Source organism: Melospiza melodia, chromosome 19 (genome assembly GCF_035770615.1).
Source record: "Melospiza melodia melodia isolate bMelMel2 chromosome 19, bMelMel2.pri, whole genome shotgun sequence".
NCBI lineage: Eukaryota > Metazoa > Chordata > Aves > Passeriformes > Passerellidae > Melospiza > Melospiza melodia.
The window spans coordinates 571,838-588,019 of record NC_086212.1 but is presented as its reverse complement, the minus strand read 5'-3'; the positions used below and the strand labels follow the sequence as shown (position 1 = coordinate 588,019).

The 16,182-nt window shown below is 43.6% G+C and overlaps 1 protein-coding gene across 5 annotated transcripts in view; it reads left to right on the top strand.

Moving 5' to 3' along the window:
- NDRG3 (NDRG family member 3) overlaps positions 1-16,182 on the top strand; it is a 57,763-nt gene that overhangs the window by 20,220 nt on the left and 21,361 nt on the right. For all 5 annotated transcript variants that reach the window (XM_063172062.1, XM_063172061.1, XM_063172058.1 and 2 more), the window contains 2 exons: positions 5,881-5,985; positions 11,485-11,520. In XM_063172062.1, coding sequence (XP_063028132.1) covers positions 5,929-5,985; positions 11,485-11,520 — 93 coding nt within the window. In that variant the 5' untranslated portion in view covers positions 5,881-5,928. The remainder of the gene's footprint in view (positions 1-5,880; positions 5,986-11,484; positions 11,521-16,182) is intronic.

Here is a 16,182-nt window from a genome sequence, read left to right as displayed (position 1 = left end):
TTGCTTTTAATTAAAATTGGATTCATCCAGAATTAATGGAAAACTAGGCACAGACCTTTTTCTTACAAAACCATTGATAAATGTAGGTCTTGTTTAAACATCTTAGAAACTTATATGCACCAGCTGACATTTCTGTCCTAGATGTAGCTCAGATTCCAGGGATGTAAAATCATGGCATAGGAAGCTGCTGTTGCTTTGCTCAAGTGCAGTGATGCCTTAAAGAACTAGGAATAAAACAAAACACTTTTGAGACAACATTAGTATAGGAGGTAATATACAGGCTGATCTTTATTGGGGGCCTCCAGGGGCAGATATGGAAAAATGCCAACCCTCACATAGGGTGAATACAGCTTTGTAATTTTAGCAAATTAGTATAATTGACAAGAATCCCCAATTAGAAGCAGAAGTGATGAGGTAATTCCTCCTTTTGTGATTTCTCCCCCTTCTTAGATAAGAATTAAACTTTGTTTATGAAAATGTATCTCGATGAGCTGGTTTCAACCTTGGCTCCCAGAGAGTCTAACCATGGGCCCCCAGGGCTTGGAGCCTCAGGAATGTGTTTTTTCTTTCTGCCTGTAAGGGTAGGGAAGAGTCCTGGAGTTAGCTAGGAACTATGTAACTATGCAACAATAATCCACAGAGCTATGAATATTTATGAAGGAAATATAAAAGCAAAAATCATTTTGGCAACAGCGGAACCTGGGACTGCACTGCTGAAGCAGAACACAATTTCTTTTTGTAGGCACGCAGTTTGTCTTAGAGGTGGAGCACCATGTGGCATGGTTCCAAAAATACATGAGCTGGAATGCAAAGTGAGCAACCTTGGAAAATACTTTGAGACTGAATTTGGGCTCATTGCCTGTTTCTCTGGAACTTTACCATGTCAGCCAGCATTTTAGTATAGAAAACAGAGTTGCCTGTGCAGGTTTTGGGAAGCACATTGCTGTCCAGAGGCTTGCACAGGGCAGAGGAACAACAGAGCAGGAATGCCCAAGGGTCTCAAGGCCCATAAATGAAAATTAGCTGAGATCTATATGCCATGACTGTGGTTTGCCCTGCCAGGCAGCTGGTTTTCCCCTCCATGGGAGAACAACACAGGAGGCACAGGAAGTGGGAATCCCCTTATGAAGAAAGGGAGAAGTTGCAGTGATGAGCTGCACAGCAAAATGGCTCAAGAAATAAATGCCTGAGCAGTAAGCCTGCAGATCATGGATAGTGTACTTTGGTTCTGGCATGGGTTGTAAATTGTGGGTTTATTTTCATCTTCATTTGCATACCTGGGAGCAACACTTCTGCTTTACATCTTATAAGACATAGCTGGCTTGTCAGGGAGTGGTTCTCTGGAACCTTACCCGGCCTGTCATGGCTGTGAGTCCCAAGAGAGGAGCTTCTTCAGCTTGTCTGCCAAATGAGGGAGCATATGCTTAGGTACATTTAATGCCATGTTTTGTAGCATAGCTTGACAACTGATGGGTGTAATTTTCCTTGGTGTGGTTAATATACAAAGTAAGGGTGCCTATGGAGGTGACACATTATAAGCTATAGTCAAATTGAGGTGAAAAACCAAGAATTTTTAGCCTCTGAATGCAAGGTTTGGTTGCACTGAGTTCCTGAATAGTGTGAAGAGATTTCTCCGTAAGAAAACAGATTTGAATTCAAGATGCAGCTCTTGCAGCTCCAAACCCTGCAGGAAGCAGTTGTGCCAGAGCTTCAATGAGCAGAAAGCAGAGCCTCAGAACCTACAGATGCTGCACCTCACACTCAGTGGGTCGAGGCCTGTAGTACTCATGGTCTTGACTACTGAACTTAACTCCAATTTCTTTCTTTGTATATTGAAATGATGTAAATTGAGAGCAGCCTTGTCTTAGAGTAAACATGCAAACATGTATTTAAGATCTTATTTATAGGTAGATGGTTTCTTTCTGGAGTTCTTTCTGCCTTGTTTTTTTGTAGCCTTCTGTCTTCTACCCTGATTCTAGTCTCTGTGCTTAATAATTCACCACGTCTTTCCTAGATTCTTGTTTTACTGGTTTTCAAGGAACATAGAATCTACTTCAGCCTTTAAGAACCCTTTGGAAAGGGATAGATAGTTTCAGTTGGGGGATTTGAGTGTATTTATAGTAAGATATAAACAGAGGCAAGAGGAATACTTGCAAAGCAGGTGCTACTGGGCCATTTATAGAAAAAAAAATGTATCATTTATACATGGATTGTTTCAGGCAAACCTTTTGCTTTGCCTGTGGCCTGACTTCTACAAAAATCTTTTCAGTGTTATGAATATTTATGTTGCTTTGTTGTGGTATTTTAAACTTGTGTTCAGCTTATGAAATGACATGTTTGTCTCTTTGAATAACAGGATGAGTGAAGGGAGTAAATTGGCTCCTGGGCAGACGAGTCTGCAGAGCTTTTACAAGGAGTCTTGGCACAGTTGAAAGGGAGGATAGCCCAGCTCACCAACACCCCATCCTTTCCTTTGCTTCTGCACTTGGAGATGTGCTCTACAAAGGTCTCTCTACTACAAAGCATCCTCTTTTGAGAGTTTTTTAGGCCTTTTTTTGCTCAAATGTGCCCATTTGCCATGTTTCAAACCAAAACACATGCTATGTTGACATAGCAGGGTGCTCAGGTGAAGTTGTGGCAAATAGTCATATACAGCTAGTAGATTTTATGCTGTAATGACATATTAACCAGATTTAATCTAGGACAATCACACTGAGCTTGCTAAGATCTTGGGAAGAGAGAAGTATGTGCATCTGCCAATGGAATACCCTCTGACCAGATTAAAATTAAGTCCTGAGGCTGTGTCAGCCATTTTCTGGAGAGCTCACCAGTGAGTGGACTGGGAAGAGCTGGTTCAGCAAGCTAAGAAAACTGCTTGCAAGGAGTGATGGTGACCCCCTATGCCTTTTCCTTCAAAAAGTCTTGAAAAAACTTTACAAACTAGGTGAATAGATATAGACTCTAAATTTTTAGGAAAAAAATTCCACTATCTGAGGCTGTGCAGGTTTAATCTTTCTGTGTGATTTTGCTCTCATTAGAGCAGTTGTTAGTGACTTCCTGGCTCACCTCAGCATTTGGGCCCTACTGGAGGGACCCTTCATAGTTCTTACTTCTGGGTGAGAATGTGCTGAGGAGCTTCCCAGGCTGACTGTGCTGCAGACTCTCTGCAAAGCAAGTCTCCCTCTTCTGCAAACTTCCCTACAGAAGTTTTCGCAGCTATTTGAACCCAGCGGTGTTAAGGAAGGTTGTCTCTTTTGTCTCAAGGAAGTTTCACATAAATCTCAGCATCTAAATTAGCAGTCCTTTTTTGTTGCTATCCAGCTTGTTTTAAGGAAGGGGCAGCATATATTGCACATTATGGCTAACAGCATCTTGCCCTAGAGAACCCCCTTCCCTTGAGACAGCATTTAGAGCAATAGTGCACTAGGAAGATAAGGATCAGATTAATTTCAGAGTTGTTTCAATATTGCTTATTGTGTGCACTGTAGTTATATCTAGAGACCAAGTATTAAATCCAAGTTGACAAGATAAATGCATTTGATAATTCTTGCTTTGAACCCTTACTAGGTTTTTATTCTTCTCATATAATAAATGATTAACAATGTAGTGCATGGGTACAAAATGTGTGTCTCTCCTGCTCTAGACTTTGCACACTTCATAGATGTGCTTGTATTGACAGCAAACAGCACACCTGGGCAGATTTGTGTAGGATGCATCTCATGCCTCTCTGGGACTTTGTGTAGCTCAGGGGAAAATAGAAGAGATATCTGCAAGGCTGTAGCAAAAGTTTCTTTGAGCAATCTAATGCAGAGCAATTGGTGCTCTGATATGTTCTTTGGTCAGCCACAGCTCAGTGGAGAGGGGTTATTATATTGATGCCCTCCTTTTCTTTAGACTCTGGTTTAGGCAAAAATGCAAGGTGTGAACTCAAGGTTCAGGAAAACTCCCACGTATATGAAAACCCACAGAAAAAGGCGGCTGGTGTGTGTGCAGTTTTTTGTTCCTTTGGGTAGAGTGGACAACTTCTTTGTCTCTTGGGTGACCCCAATAAGTATGACCTTCTTTCCTGCTACCAGCAGGTGTCTTTTCAAAGGAGCATAAGAGAAGGGATATGCTCTCCCACTAATGAGGTGAAGGTGGTCATTCTAGTACTGGGTCACCTATCTGTGCCTTATCTGCAGATAAGCTTTGTGATGCTTGTTTGAAATTCCTTTTGTGTCTGTAACCTCATGTGATGCTGTTCTGGAGAGAACCTGGTAGATGTTGAGCTCTTGATCAGTCCCAGTATATATGGAAGTTGTAATTCCTTAGTAGAATTTTTTTTTTTTTTATTCCATAATATCTCAGCAGTATGACAGTAAAGAGCTTTCCTCTGGGGCTTAGAGTGCACTACATAATGGCTCTTACTCCTCTTCTGAATAAAAATTCATTGTGAAGTAAGGGGGCTGTTATCTGTAGATTAACTGATTTCTTGAAACTCTCACAACTGGTATGTTTTACAGCAAAAGAAGTCTGAAAAAGAAAAATAATTGAGTTTCCCAAAGCTAAAAGAGACATATGTTCCTATGGCTGATTTTCAGAAGGAAAGGTATTTTGGTTTTATTTGTTTTGTGACAGACTGGCTTCAGCCCCCCTCCCTGTGTTAGTTTTGGCACAAAGGGTGCAGCTTTGCAGCATTTGGGGTGAGGAGGACCCCTCCTCCCCAGCACGTTTGTGTTGAATTAAGGTGGGTGGTGAACACAAGAGTTATTTTCCCACTCTTTTTCTTCTGTGGTTAGTAGCCTGTAATATCTTAGACAAAGAATTTGATTTGTGACAGTGTTCAAAAGTATTTTGGTGGCACACTCAGCTGATGCCCAGGAAGTCCACCACATGCTTACTTCTGTTCCATCAAATGAAGTTGATGACTTTGTTTATTTCATCTGCAATAATAGGTACAATTTTCCTGAACAACCAGGTAGTCTGCACCACCAGGTGTGGTCGTCTCTTGCCAGAGCCCTTTTCATGTTGCTTGCAGGTGCTTGCACTAAAAATTCTTCTGTCTAGAAACGCAGCTAGAGTGTCTAGAGTAAAAATTAAATGCCTTGTAAACTCAGCCATATTATTCATCCATCTTCATTGCTGTATTTATACTCGAAGATTTCTCCTCTGGCTCCATGGTAACAGCAATTTCCTACAGATGTATGGCAGCTTCAATACTGTTGATTTACATTTTTTTCTTTCCTTTGCTGACTCTGCACTATCTGATAGAGTGATGGTTTGGGCTGCCAAGCTAACAGTGTTGTCTGCGCATGTTTCACTGGACCAGCGCTATCTGGGGCCATTTTTATATCTCACCTTGCATGGCAAGGGCTGCCCTGAGTTCTGGACTCTTACGCTCTACCAGCAAGGAGTGTGGATCTCCACACCTCTGTCTCCTGTGTGAGGATGTGGTTTTGGCTGTATGTCTCAGGAATACAGCACAGCCTTGCCTTTGGTGGCAGGATGCTGGGGTTTGGGTATGTAGGGCATGGCAGGGGAAGTCAGTATTACCACATACTAAACAGTTTTCACTCTGCTGCTCAGGTAATTTCCAGTTCATTTCCAGACAAGCTGTGGCTGAAATACCAGCAAAGCATGGAAGTAGATGCAGTTTCTCACTTGAAAGGCCTGAGCTTTCAGGGGCAGCTTTCTGTGGGCAGGGCAAGGAGTAACCAGACTGACACAGTGAGACCAGCACAGGGTTTGCCTTCTGCATTTTACAGGTGCTTTGTGTTGCATCAAGAACCAGCTTCTTGCAGGCTTAATTTGAAGCACAGACAAGTCTAATGAAAAATCTCTCAGCATTCTTTGATTAGCATATCTTGTAATGCTGTTTCTAACAATATGCCTTTGTTTCAGACTCCCTATTTGCTGCTTTGAGGATTAATTGGCTCTACTTCCAGCACAATGGATGAATTGCAGGATGTTCAGCTGACAGAGATCAAACCACTCCTGAATGACAAGGTAATGCTGGCTGCTGCTTTGTCCTCACAGGTGTACTCAGGATAACTTTGTGTCTGGCAAGGAGCCCTAGCTGCCAGAATCTGTCCACAAATTGAAGTATCTTAAGTACTGAAACCCAGTAAATTCTTCCCCACTCTGGTAATCTACCACCACCCACTCTTCCAAAGTCTCCAGGAAAGACAGACCAAAACAATTCAGGTAATTTTGGAGTCCTGGCCAGTATGTCATGCCTGTACTGAGGATTTGCAAAGGCTGGACAGCAATTGGAAAGGTGATCCCATTCCTGACCTGGTGTAGCTGTAGAACCCCTAATAAGTTTCTACTTGTTAGGGAAGTGCTGTATTGTGTCCTGGTTTTTGTTTGGTTGGTTTTGGATTGTTGTTGTTTTGTTTTGTTGTTTGGTTTGGTTTTTTAACTTTTTTTTTTTGTTGAAAATATTCTGTCTTAAATGATCCTTTAGTGTTTTGACCCCTAAAATAGCCCTGTCTCCCTGGATTTAGTAATGGGGAGTAATTTCCTTTTAATGTCTGCAGACCCCAGTTAGAACAGCCCAGATATATGCAATACTGAGACTTTGGAAAATCACTGTATCGCAGTAGCTGTTGAAGCCTTTCACTCTGTGTTCTGGGGAAGAGCCATCTGGGCTCAGTAGATTCTGCCACAAACTGTTGTTGAGAGTGCCTAAGTTCACTACAGGGAAGATCTAGCATCTTGCATCTGCAAACTGGGATCATGAGCAATGTGGTTTGGTCACTTTCCATAGCTCGCAGCCAAGTCTGATGATGTGGGAATGAGTTCCTAAGGCTTTGCTGTTTGATGGCTGATGATCAGGACCTGGCTTGTGCTGCCAATGGGCTGTCTGTGGTGCTTTGTCCACTCACTGTGTGCTTGCAGAAGACTCCATTGTCCCCCACAAAATGGGTGAAATCTCTGGAAATCTGCTATATTTTAATCTGTACTCATTAGTTTTCAGTCATTTCTTTAGTGTTCTAACTTATCTGTTTTTAGGGTCTGTAAAATCTAAAAACTCAGCTGAAATCTGCAGTCCAGCTGCCTGATCTGACAGACTAGTGCTAACTTCTGGGCTTCCACCATTAAAAAAAAAAATGTTTCCTGGAAGGGTGAGTCTTGAAAGTAGAAAATCAGTGTAGATCAGCAAATAAAAATATGGAATACAGGCGTTGAGGGCAGTTTGTAATTTCAAAACAAGAGAGAAACATTTACAGAAGACAAACTTCCTAAAGGCAGTGGCCCAGATCTTGCTCGTGATTCTCCTGAGATTTTCTGTATTTGAACTGGGTAGATTGCCCTTGCTTCAGTTGGCTGACCAAAGTCAGAGACGTTGAGGTATGCCAAATCAAAGTGGTTTTCCCTTTATAAGTTTCCAGTCTTTCTCTTCAAGTATAGCCTGGTCAGCCCCATCCTGTTCTTACTGTGGTGTCCATTGTGGTTCAAATGCAGAGTTCTCACCCAAACAGAACACCAAGTGGTGTTAACCAGGGTGCAGAAGGGCACACACAGAATGATTACTTCTTTGCTTAACTCAGTGTTGAAGTTACAGGAAATATTTAATATCTCAGTAGGGACAAATATGAAGGGTAGCTCCAGAACCATCCTCAGTACTGCATGGGAAGAGAAATATGCTGTGGCTCTCCTTTTCACACTTTTACAAAATGAGGGCCTCAGGGAGCAGCCACCTCCAAGGTGGGGCCTTTATTAGAGCTTTCAAGCTTGAGAAAAAATGTGTACTTTTTAGACATAGTTTATGGAGCATGAGGGTGTGATGCAATAACCTGCTGTTCTGTGCAACATATCAGAGTCCAAAATCGATTGAGCTGAGAGTTCACTAAGGTTTTTACTGACAGCCCACTTTAGATATAGGAGTTTGAGCCAGCATGGATTAATGGCCAGAAATAGTACAGTAACACTCTTAAGGTGCTAATGAGTGAGTGCTCATGAACTCCTCAGACATAAAGGCTACGGTACACAGAGAAGGAGCTCTGGTGTCTCAGACTTTTAAACCAGTGGAATTACCAGTGGAAGTGGAAATTGGTTGTATCTTGTTCACTGGTCTGAACTATAGGTAATGCCACTGTGGATCACTGAGTCCTGGCTTTTTTCTGCCTCAAATCCGCAAAAAGTTACAAACTTGACTTTTGAAGAATATAAACACTATTTTGTTTGCGTGTAGCTTAACGTTAATTATTGTGTAACTCATATCAAGTGCAGGAAAGTAAAATACACTATGTTTGTTCACCTCGTTCAGGCTCACTAAAATGCAGCCACTTTTTATTGGGGAAGCAAAGGAACTTCAAATGTTCCCATTTTGTTGAAAGAGAGAGAAAAAGAGAGTATTGCCTGATCAGAAAAAATATCCCAGTGACACTTTGTTATTCTGGCACCTTTGACTCCTGTTAATTCAGCCTCAGTGAAAAGTTATTGAAATATCAGAGCCAGATTCAGGAAATGAAATGGGCAGCCCTTAGGCTGGATTAAGTCAGCCAAGGCAACTCTGTGCTTTGAGGTGCAGCCATGGCATGTTTAGAGGCCTGAAAAACTCACCTTAAAGTTTCTCAAATTAAGACGATGAATAAATGCTTTAAAGTCAGGTTTTCAGTGTGTTAAAATCAAGTATGTGAGAGTCAGGGCACATCAGCTTCTTTTGCCTCATGGTATGCCTTGACAACAAGCAGCCCAATTCAGAGCCTCATTCCTTGCTTTGTGTCATTTCCTCCCCACTCACTTGGGGAATCTCAGACTTTTCTAAGTACAAATGCTGATCACCTTCTTTTTTACTCAGCGTGCACCATCCAAATCCAGTGCAGTATACAGACATTTCTCGTTTCTCCATAAAGAAATGGGTGACTGAACTGACCTGCTTCATGAGCTGGTGATGGTGTCAGAAATCTCAATTAATTTCAGGGTCTCAAACTGAAATAAGAGGAGACTGCTTTTTATTTTCTTTTCCCCAGTACTCAGGATTTAGTGGTTTTTGCTATGTCCTGCTCAAAACATGGCCAGAGTTCCATACTTAACACACAGGAGGAAAGAGGGGAATGGATTCTTAAAACAGATTTGCAGATATTTCAAATGTCTCAAAGTGCAGAATATAGGTAGCAACCCTTGTTCTTATTTACAAGGCTCTGCAGCAAGGAAAACACAGCCATGTGTTTACACATGGGGAAGAATGAGAGTGCTCAGCCAGAAGAAATTTTTGGAGTGTTTCTGTTGTCCATATGTGATCCTAGTTTTCTCCTATTAATTTTAGTACTAAGGTGCTCTTTTGATTTGGCACAGCCTGGTTTTTGGTAGTGAGGGAGGGCCACAGGAGTAGTTTCTGTGAGAAGCTGCTAAAAGCTTCCACCATGTCCAGCAGAGCCAATCTCTGATGGCTCTGAAGATGGACGTGCTGTTGGCCCAATTAGAGAGGCTGGTAAGGCCTCTGTGATGACACAGTTAAGAAAAATTGAAACACGCATGCGCAGTTTTCTCCAGGGGCGGTGAGGCGCCACGGCTGCTGCTGTCCTGACGCAGCGCGTGGCAAGCCTCTACTGCCTGGCCAACCCCAGCCAGCCGTGTCATGGGAAGAGGGCAGGGGCAGTGGCAGCAGCCTCTCCTTCCCAGGCCCCGCAGGAAGAGAGGGGTTAAATAGTGCGGGGCCGTGGTGGCCGTCACTGCCCGCTTGGTGGTGGCGGGGCCGCGTGGCCAGCAGCAGAAACACGGTGAGAGACTCTCTGGCACAGAACCTCGATGAGATTGACCTCTCGGAGCTGCGGCACCCTGTAGGAATCTTTGAATTAGCAGAACTCGTTATCAAGAGCACCTATGAGCACCAGTTTTACTTGCAGTCACAGAAGAGAAGGAGGTGGGCACATGTGAGGGACAACAACAGGGCAACACCAAGGTCAGTGGAAAAAGAGGGGAGGAAGAGGTGCTCCAAGTGTTAAAGCCAAGATTCCTCTGCAAGCCATGATGAGGACTATGGTGAAACAAACTGTCCCCTGTGAGGCACGAAGTTCATGGGGGATGTAGAGATCCACTCACAGCCCATGGGAAAAGTGCTCCTGCCAGAGTGGGTGGATACCAGAGAAAGATGTGATCCAGTGGAAGACCCAAATAGAGAGAGAGAACCCCTGCCTCCAGAGACAGAGCCTTTGCTTCCAAACTAGAGCAGCCCATCCTTAGGGGACTGCACCCTGTGGACGAGTGATCCACACCGCAGCAGTGTTGGGGGGACAGTTTGCCTGTGGGAGTGACGCATGTCGCAGCAGTTTTGGGCAGACTGCTGCTCATGAGATTAGAGCCACGCTGGAGAAGTTCACAGAGAGCTGTCTCCCATAGGAGAGGCCCCATGGCATAGCAAAGAAAAGACTCCTCTTCCCGAGCAAACGAGTGATGTACTGACCAAAACCCCCATGCCCTGTCTCCTTGCACTGTCGGTGGGCAGGAGGAAGGGGTTGGGGGAAAAACAAGATGTTTTAAAGGCTTATTTTATGTCTCATTATCCTCCTCTGACTCTGTTAATAATAAATTTACTTTATACCTTAAATTTGAACCTGTTTTGTCCTTAGAGTGTTTTTTCCCAGTCCTCATGAGTTGAGACTCATGAGCCCTTTGGTAATTTTTTCCCCTCTCCTGTGCCCAGATGAGAACAAGATAGGGTGAATGAATGGCTTTCATGGGTACCTGACATTTGGCCAGTATCAAGTCATAATGGGTGCTATGCCTAAAACACATCCCTAAGCTGGGATGCCATCTCAAGTGGTTTGCTCAGCCTTCTGCTGATAGCTGTGGGTGATGTAACCTACTGTGTGGTTAGAGACAGTGTTTCACAAAGCACATAGGCACATGGACAGGTTCTTGCAGATCTTCTAACCTGCAGGATGCCAAGTGGGTGCTGTACTGACTGTGTTCACCTGCATGCAAGGGGTCACCCTCTGGGAAGAGTCAGTGATGAGCTACTGTGTGCAGTTCCCATGGACTTGCATTTCAGGAGCTTGCCAGGTTCCTGTGTCATGGAACAATCCCATACCCGCAGCAATGGCTGCACAGAAGCTGACTGCATGGCTTGTTTTCCTGCACTCAGTACATGAGATCCCAGCAGTAGTACTTCAGGAGTTTTGCATCCAAATCGTTAATGGACACCAGGAATAGACAAAACCCAGTCCCATATGCAGCCCAGCTGTGGCCAGTGTCCTTCCTATGTGCATCTGTCCCTGCTTGGGCACTCTCAGCTACACACACAGGTACTCACTTCCCTTGGCTGGTAGCCTCCCTACAGCCCTAGGACCTTGTTGTATAGGAATGGGCAGATCTTGCATGGAGTTTGCTTGTACAGATCTTGCACTTCACTGCTTACCTGACTGCAGCCAGTCTTAACAGTGCTATAACAGAGTTCTCTATGGGAAGTTTTCATGCTGTTATTGGAGGTGTTCTGGAGCATTGTGCTGATCTCCTTTTTTCTTTTTTTTTTTCTTTTTTCCTGTTTTTCATTAACAGAATGCAGCTCGCAACTTCCAGGACTTCGACTGTCAGGTAAGATCATGTGTAGGAGACAGGATCAGTTGGTAACTCCCCATAGCTCAGCAGTAATGTTGAGAGAGATGATTTTAATTTTAGCTCCTGTTAAGGTTTGTTCAATAAGCACTGGAATGTATCCAGTGACAGAAATTGCCCTTCACCCTTTCATGCCAAGCAGCATGAAGGTTCTGAGTTCTGAGGTGCTGACTGCTCTGCCAAGGCTGCACAACACCTTGCAGGATGGCTGGTCTCCTGAATAACAGTTTATTGGAAAAATGCAGTGTGCTGAAACACTGCAGTTCTTTCACATCCCATCTGGTTCACTGGCTGGGAAAGGAGGAGCTTGCATGCTCTACCTACTTGTCTTGAGAGGAGAGGGAAGTGAGAGAGCTGCCCCAGGTACAGCACACTGCTTTGCTGGGCCTGTTTTGACACAGCCATGGTTGTTTTCCAGGAGTTTATTGATGGTACAGAGGTGAGCCCAATGGCTCTGCTTGCCAAAGGAATAAATAATCCTTTCGTAGAAGTGATTGCTCCACCAGCATCTAAGACAGAGGACATGCTCTGTGATAGCAGAACAAAGCACTCAGATTCTCTGGGGCATTTTGTGGAGCACAGGCTCATTTCCCATTCCAGATTATCCTGCTGCCTTCTCAGTGAGCTATGAAAAGGGTATGCTCTCATGGGGGTATGCTTCTAGTGGCTATTGTTTCTCTCTAGCAGTTGGAGGCTGTAGTCCTCTGCTCAGCACAGGGCAGGTCATACAGCACTGCTGTAGCACACTAGGGGCTGGCAACATCATGATAAATTTACTACAAGTCTGTTGATGTAGGTGGTTCCAGGAAACCATTTGCAAGCCTATGCACAGCAGGAATGTAGTAAATACAGTTCTATGAAGGTAGTCCACATTTTTTCCTTCTCTGGAAAGCAGCAATAGTGTTAAGCAATGATTTTTCTTTTGAAATTAAGTTAGATAATTGGTTTAAAACACTTTCCTGAACTGTCATGTCTCCATCTATCTATATCTTCTCTTACCTTTAGAGGTAAAGTTTGCTCCCATGTCAGATGGGTAATGGGTAAAAATAGGTACAATGCCTTTAAGTGTAAACAGCACTTCTGCTGTGGTCTACGTGCCAGGATTGGGAAGAATATGAATATATTGTGTGTTGGCCTCTGCTGCCAGTTCTCCACTGACCCACCCAAGCTCTGGGTGTGCCCACACCTTGCCTGGCTGTGAGCAGCATGGCTTGAGGGAGCCAGAGCAGAGTGGGAAGGTGGGAAAGAGGCCTTGGCACAGAGTTCTGTGTAGCTGCTGCCTTTTGGCTCTACACTTTCCCTCAACAAGGAAAACCTCTTTGCACTTTTCTTTAAACAGAGAACCAGATCTGAAGCTGGGCAAACCCCACAGAAAGCTGGCACTGCAGTCACCAACCTGCACACTCAGCATGTCCCAGAGCTGTGGTTGTCCTCTCCAGGGCTGAGCCTTGGGAAAAGCTGAGTGGTCTGCAGCCAGGGAGTGGTACTCTGGGGAGTGCTAGGACAGGCTTGTTGATTCTGTGCTTTACTGTAGATCACCAGTGAGCCAGGAGGCAAGATGTTCTTTCTGGGAAACCATATAATTAATGTAGAATACTTTTTTTTAGCAAGATGTTAACACGGTATCTCTCATGACTGTAAATATTGTCCCAGCCTTTCCTTCCTCCAGCATCTCTCCCTGCAAGGTGTAGTTTCAGGGCACACCTGGCTTGACATTCTCCCCACATCATAGCTGGAAAGTACTGCAAAGGCTGGTTTAAGTCTCTGAAATCTGCCAGAGAGGATGGATGCTGTGTTGGATCCTTGGGTTTTCTGTCTCAGTTGCTAGTGCCAGGAACTGTGCTTACACATGGAGACTGAGCTTGTGTCCTGTGAAAAATTACTGCTGCTTTTTAATTTAGCAAAGCACACCTGGCTGCCACATCCAGGCCTCTGTGAAACTTGTGTGGCTTTACCAGTGTGGGGGGAATTTGAAGTGAAGAAGGTTACCAGGGCTTTCAGAGGAAGGGACATCCTCTTGTGCCCACCCACTTAGGCTGGGGCAGTGTTTTAATTTGTCCTGAGTTTCACAGGGAGGAAGAGCCTTGGGGAGGATTTCAGTTTGACAAGAATAGGCACAAACTGGCCACAGACTGATGGAAGCTGATCACTGGAAGATGATTTCCAGTTCCAGTGCAGTGAAGCTCTCAATCAGCTTCCAATAGCAGCAACATTTGCAAGGGCCCTGATGAGTTTTCAGGCAAAATTTAAAGAATTTGTGAGATAGATTTTATTATTTTATACAGTGTAGTGTTTGCAATATGATAAGTTGGCATCAGTGATGTGAGATCTGCATTTCAGACCTTTTTGTTTTTCTAATAGTTGAAAAAAAGCTGTTTTAAATGGAGTTAAAGCTGTAGCTTTGACTGGGGCTGACCACATCCTGAGCTGTGCTTGCAGGGCTGCAGAGAGTGCAGTGAGGGGAAGGGGTGGTGAGGGAAAGGTGAGCCTCTGTCAGCACTGTTGATAACCCTGTCAGCAGTGCAGATCCAACGTGTTCCCTGTTGGAACACATCCTGTTTTATTTGTCTGTGTTACTCTGTGCTCTTGGCCTTGAGGTCATTTACTGTAACTCTATGCTAGAATTTCACAGGGTGTGCTGAGTTGGAAGGGACCCACAACAATCATTGAGTCCAACTCTTAAGTGAATGGCCCATATTGAACCCACCATCTCTGGTGTTATTAGCACCATGCTCTTAACCAACTGAACTAACCTCAGGGTCCCAGCTCCTTCCAGGACTGACTGATGTTCCTACCCTAGCTTCTCCTTGGATACAGCCATTGTAACAGCCACCCTCAGTGTTAGTTGTGTGATGCTTTTAGACCTCTCTCTGTCTGAAATCTGGAATTTCAAAATACTCTCTGCAGCTGGGCCATGCTTACGAATGGGAGAAGTGTTTAGTTTAATCCCATCTCAGTAACATGTCTTTAGCACTGTCACTGACTCTAGGAAGTGTGTAGGACCAGGCACACAGGTTCCCCACACTGTTTTCTGTATATTTGACATGTGTTACTTTTCAATGGAACATGTATATTTAAGGTTTGTAAGGTCTTTGGTGAAAAGGGCTAATGCCATTGTGAATTTCTATTAATTTCCCTGTATGTTTGGTTTCATTTTTGAGTAACTTTCCACGATCAGAGCAAAGTCAACAGCACAAGTTTCTTCTTCTTCCTACTTCTGAAGTTTGTTATTCTGGGGTGAATGTGTGTGAGGAAGCTTTTAGCTTTTCTGGTACAGCTGACTTCCAGATACAGCTGTCCTGGTTTTCTTAAACTGTTGTTCATATGCAAGCAACAAAAGCTAACCCTGATACATAATGGATTGCCTGGGTGTCAGTAAACAACCCCACATAATCTGGTGGCTGCAGTGGAGATGAAGTGGAGAGCTGGCACAGGGGCTTAGCAGTCTTTATCAACATGAATTTAGGCTATTCTCAGAACTAAAAAGCATTAACCTAAATCTGAGACCTACATTTTATTTGAAAGCAGTATGAACCCTAATGAAGTCTAGGCTTGGCTTTTCCCAATGTCCATGGGCAGATGGTCACATAAATGGTCTGGAATGCTGATGGACAGATGGTATGGTGATCTGTTAATTAATCTGCACTGTTAATAGAGCTGTGCCTGTGCTTTTATTATTATCGGCAGACCCTCTGCCGCTTCCAGAAGTAGATGTTCTGTCTCAGCCTACATCTTCTCTTCTTTTCAAGATTATTTGCTTTAAATAGAAATGAAGGAATATGCTGATATATTTGGAAAACTATCCAACTAAACCTGTGTTATGTTTCAGTCTGAAATAAGCTGGCATTTGATCTGATTAGTTGATTTGATCATTTGAGCTGCCTCTACTGCTTCCCACCAACAGGACGGCAGAGAAGTGTTTGGCTTTTCAGCACACACCATGCAGAAGGGGCTTGGAGTGTGGAGGTGGTCTGGGATTTGACTGAGTATTTGCAGAAAGCTCTCAAGGAGGAGGTGTGAATAAGTAAGTCCAGGACATGCAGGGTTCATCTGAAACAGAAAGGACAAGGCATGCAGAAACCCTTGGAGGAAAGAAATTGTCTGGTATAAAAATGTGCTGTCTTGCTGGCATTAATGGAAATTGTGGAGTTACTCAGTTGCTTGTGCCCAGAGTAAAACACAGCACAATGTTTGCAGAGTTAATGTCAGACCTTGATAAGGAGTTTTTTGCCACTTACTTTTACTGAAAGTGTCACTTTTCAATAAGCACCTGTTTGTACTGATTCAGTTTTGGAGAAGTTCTTTTGCAAGTATGTAAACTTAAAAGTACTTTGAAGCTTTTTGAATCTGCATTTTTAAAAGTTTGCTTATCCTTGCCTAGTCTCTTCACTTTATTTTTACTTGCTCTGCTGTCAGAAAGGGTATGTGCTGCTGAGAGGTTATTGACATATTCCACTGTGTGCATTTCCTGATGTTGGAGAGGTTGAATTGAAACTGTCCTCATTTTTTGAAACTGTGTTCATTTTTCATTTAAGACAGCTTGTGAATGCTACTCTGTGGCATTGATTACAAGATATTTTAAGGCATCTTCTGTTTACTGTGCTGAGATAAAATAGACTGTTAGCACTTTTGCAGAAGGGT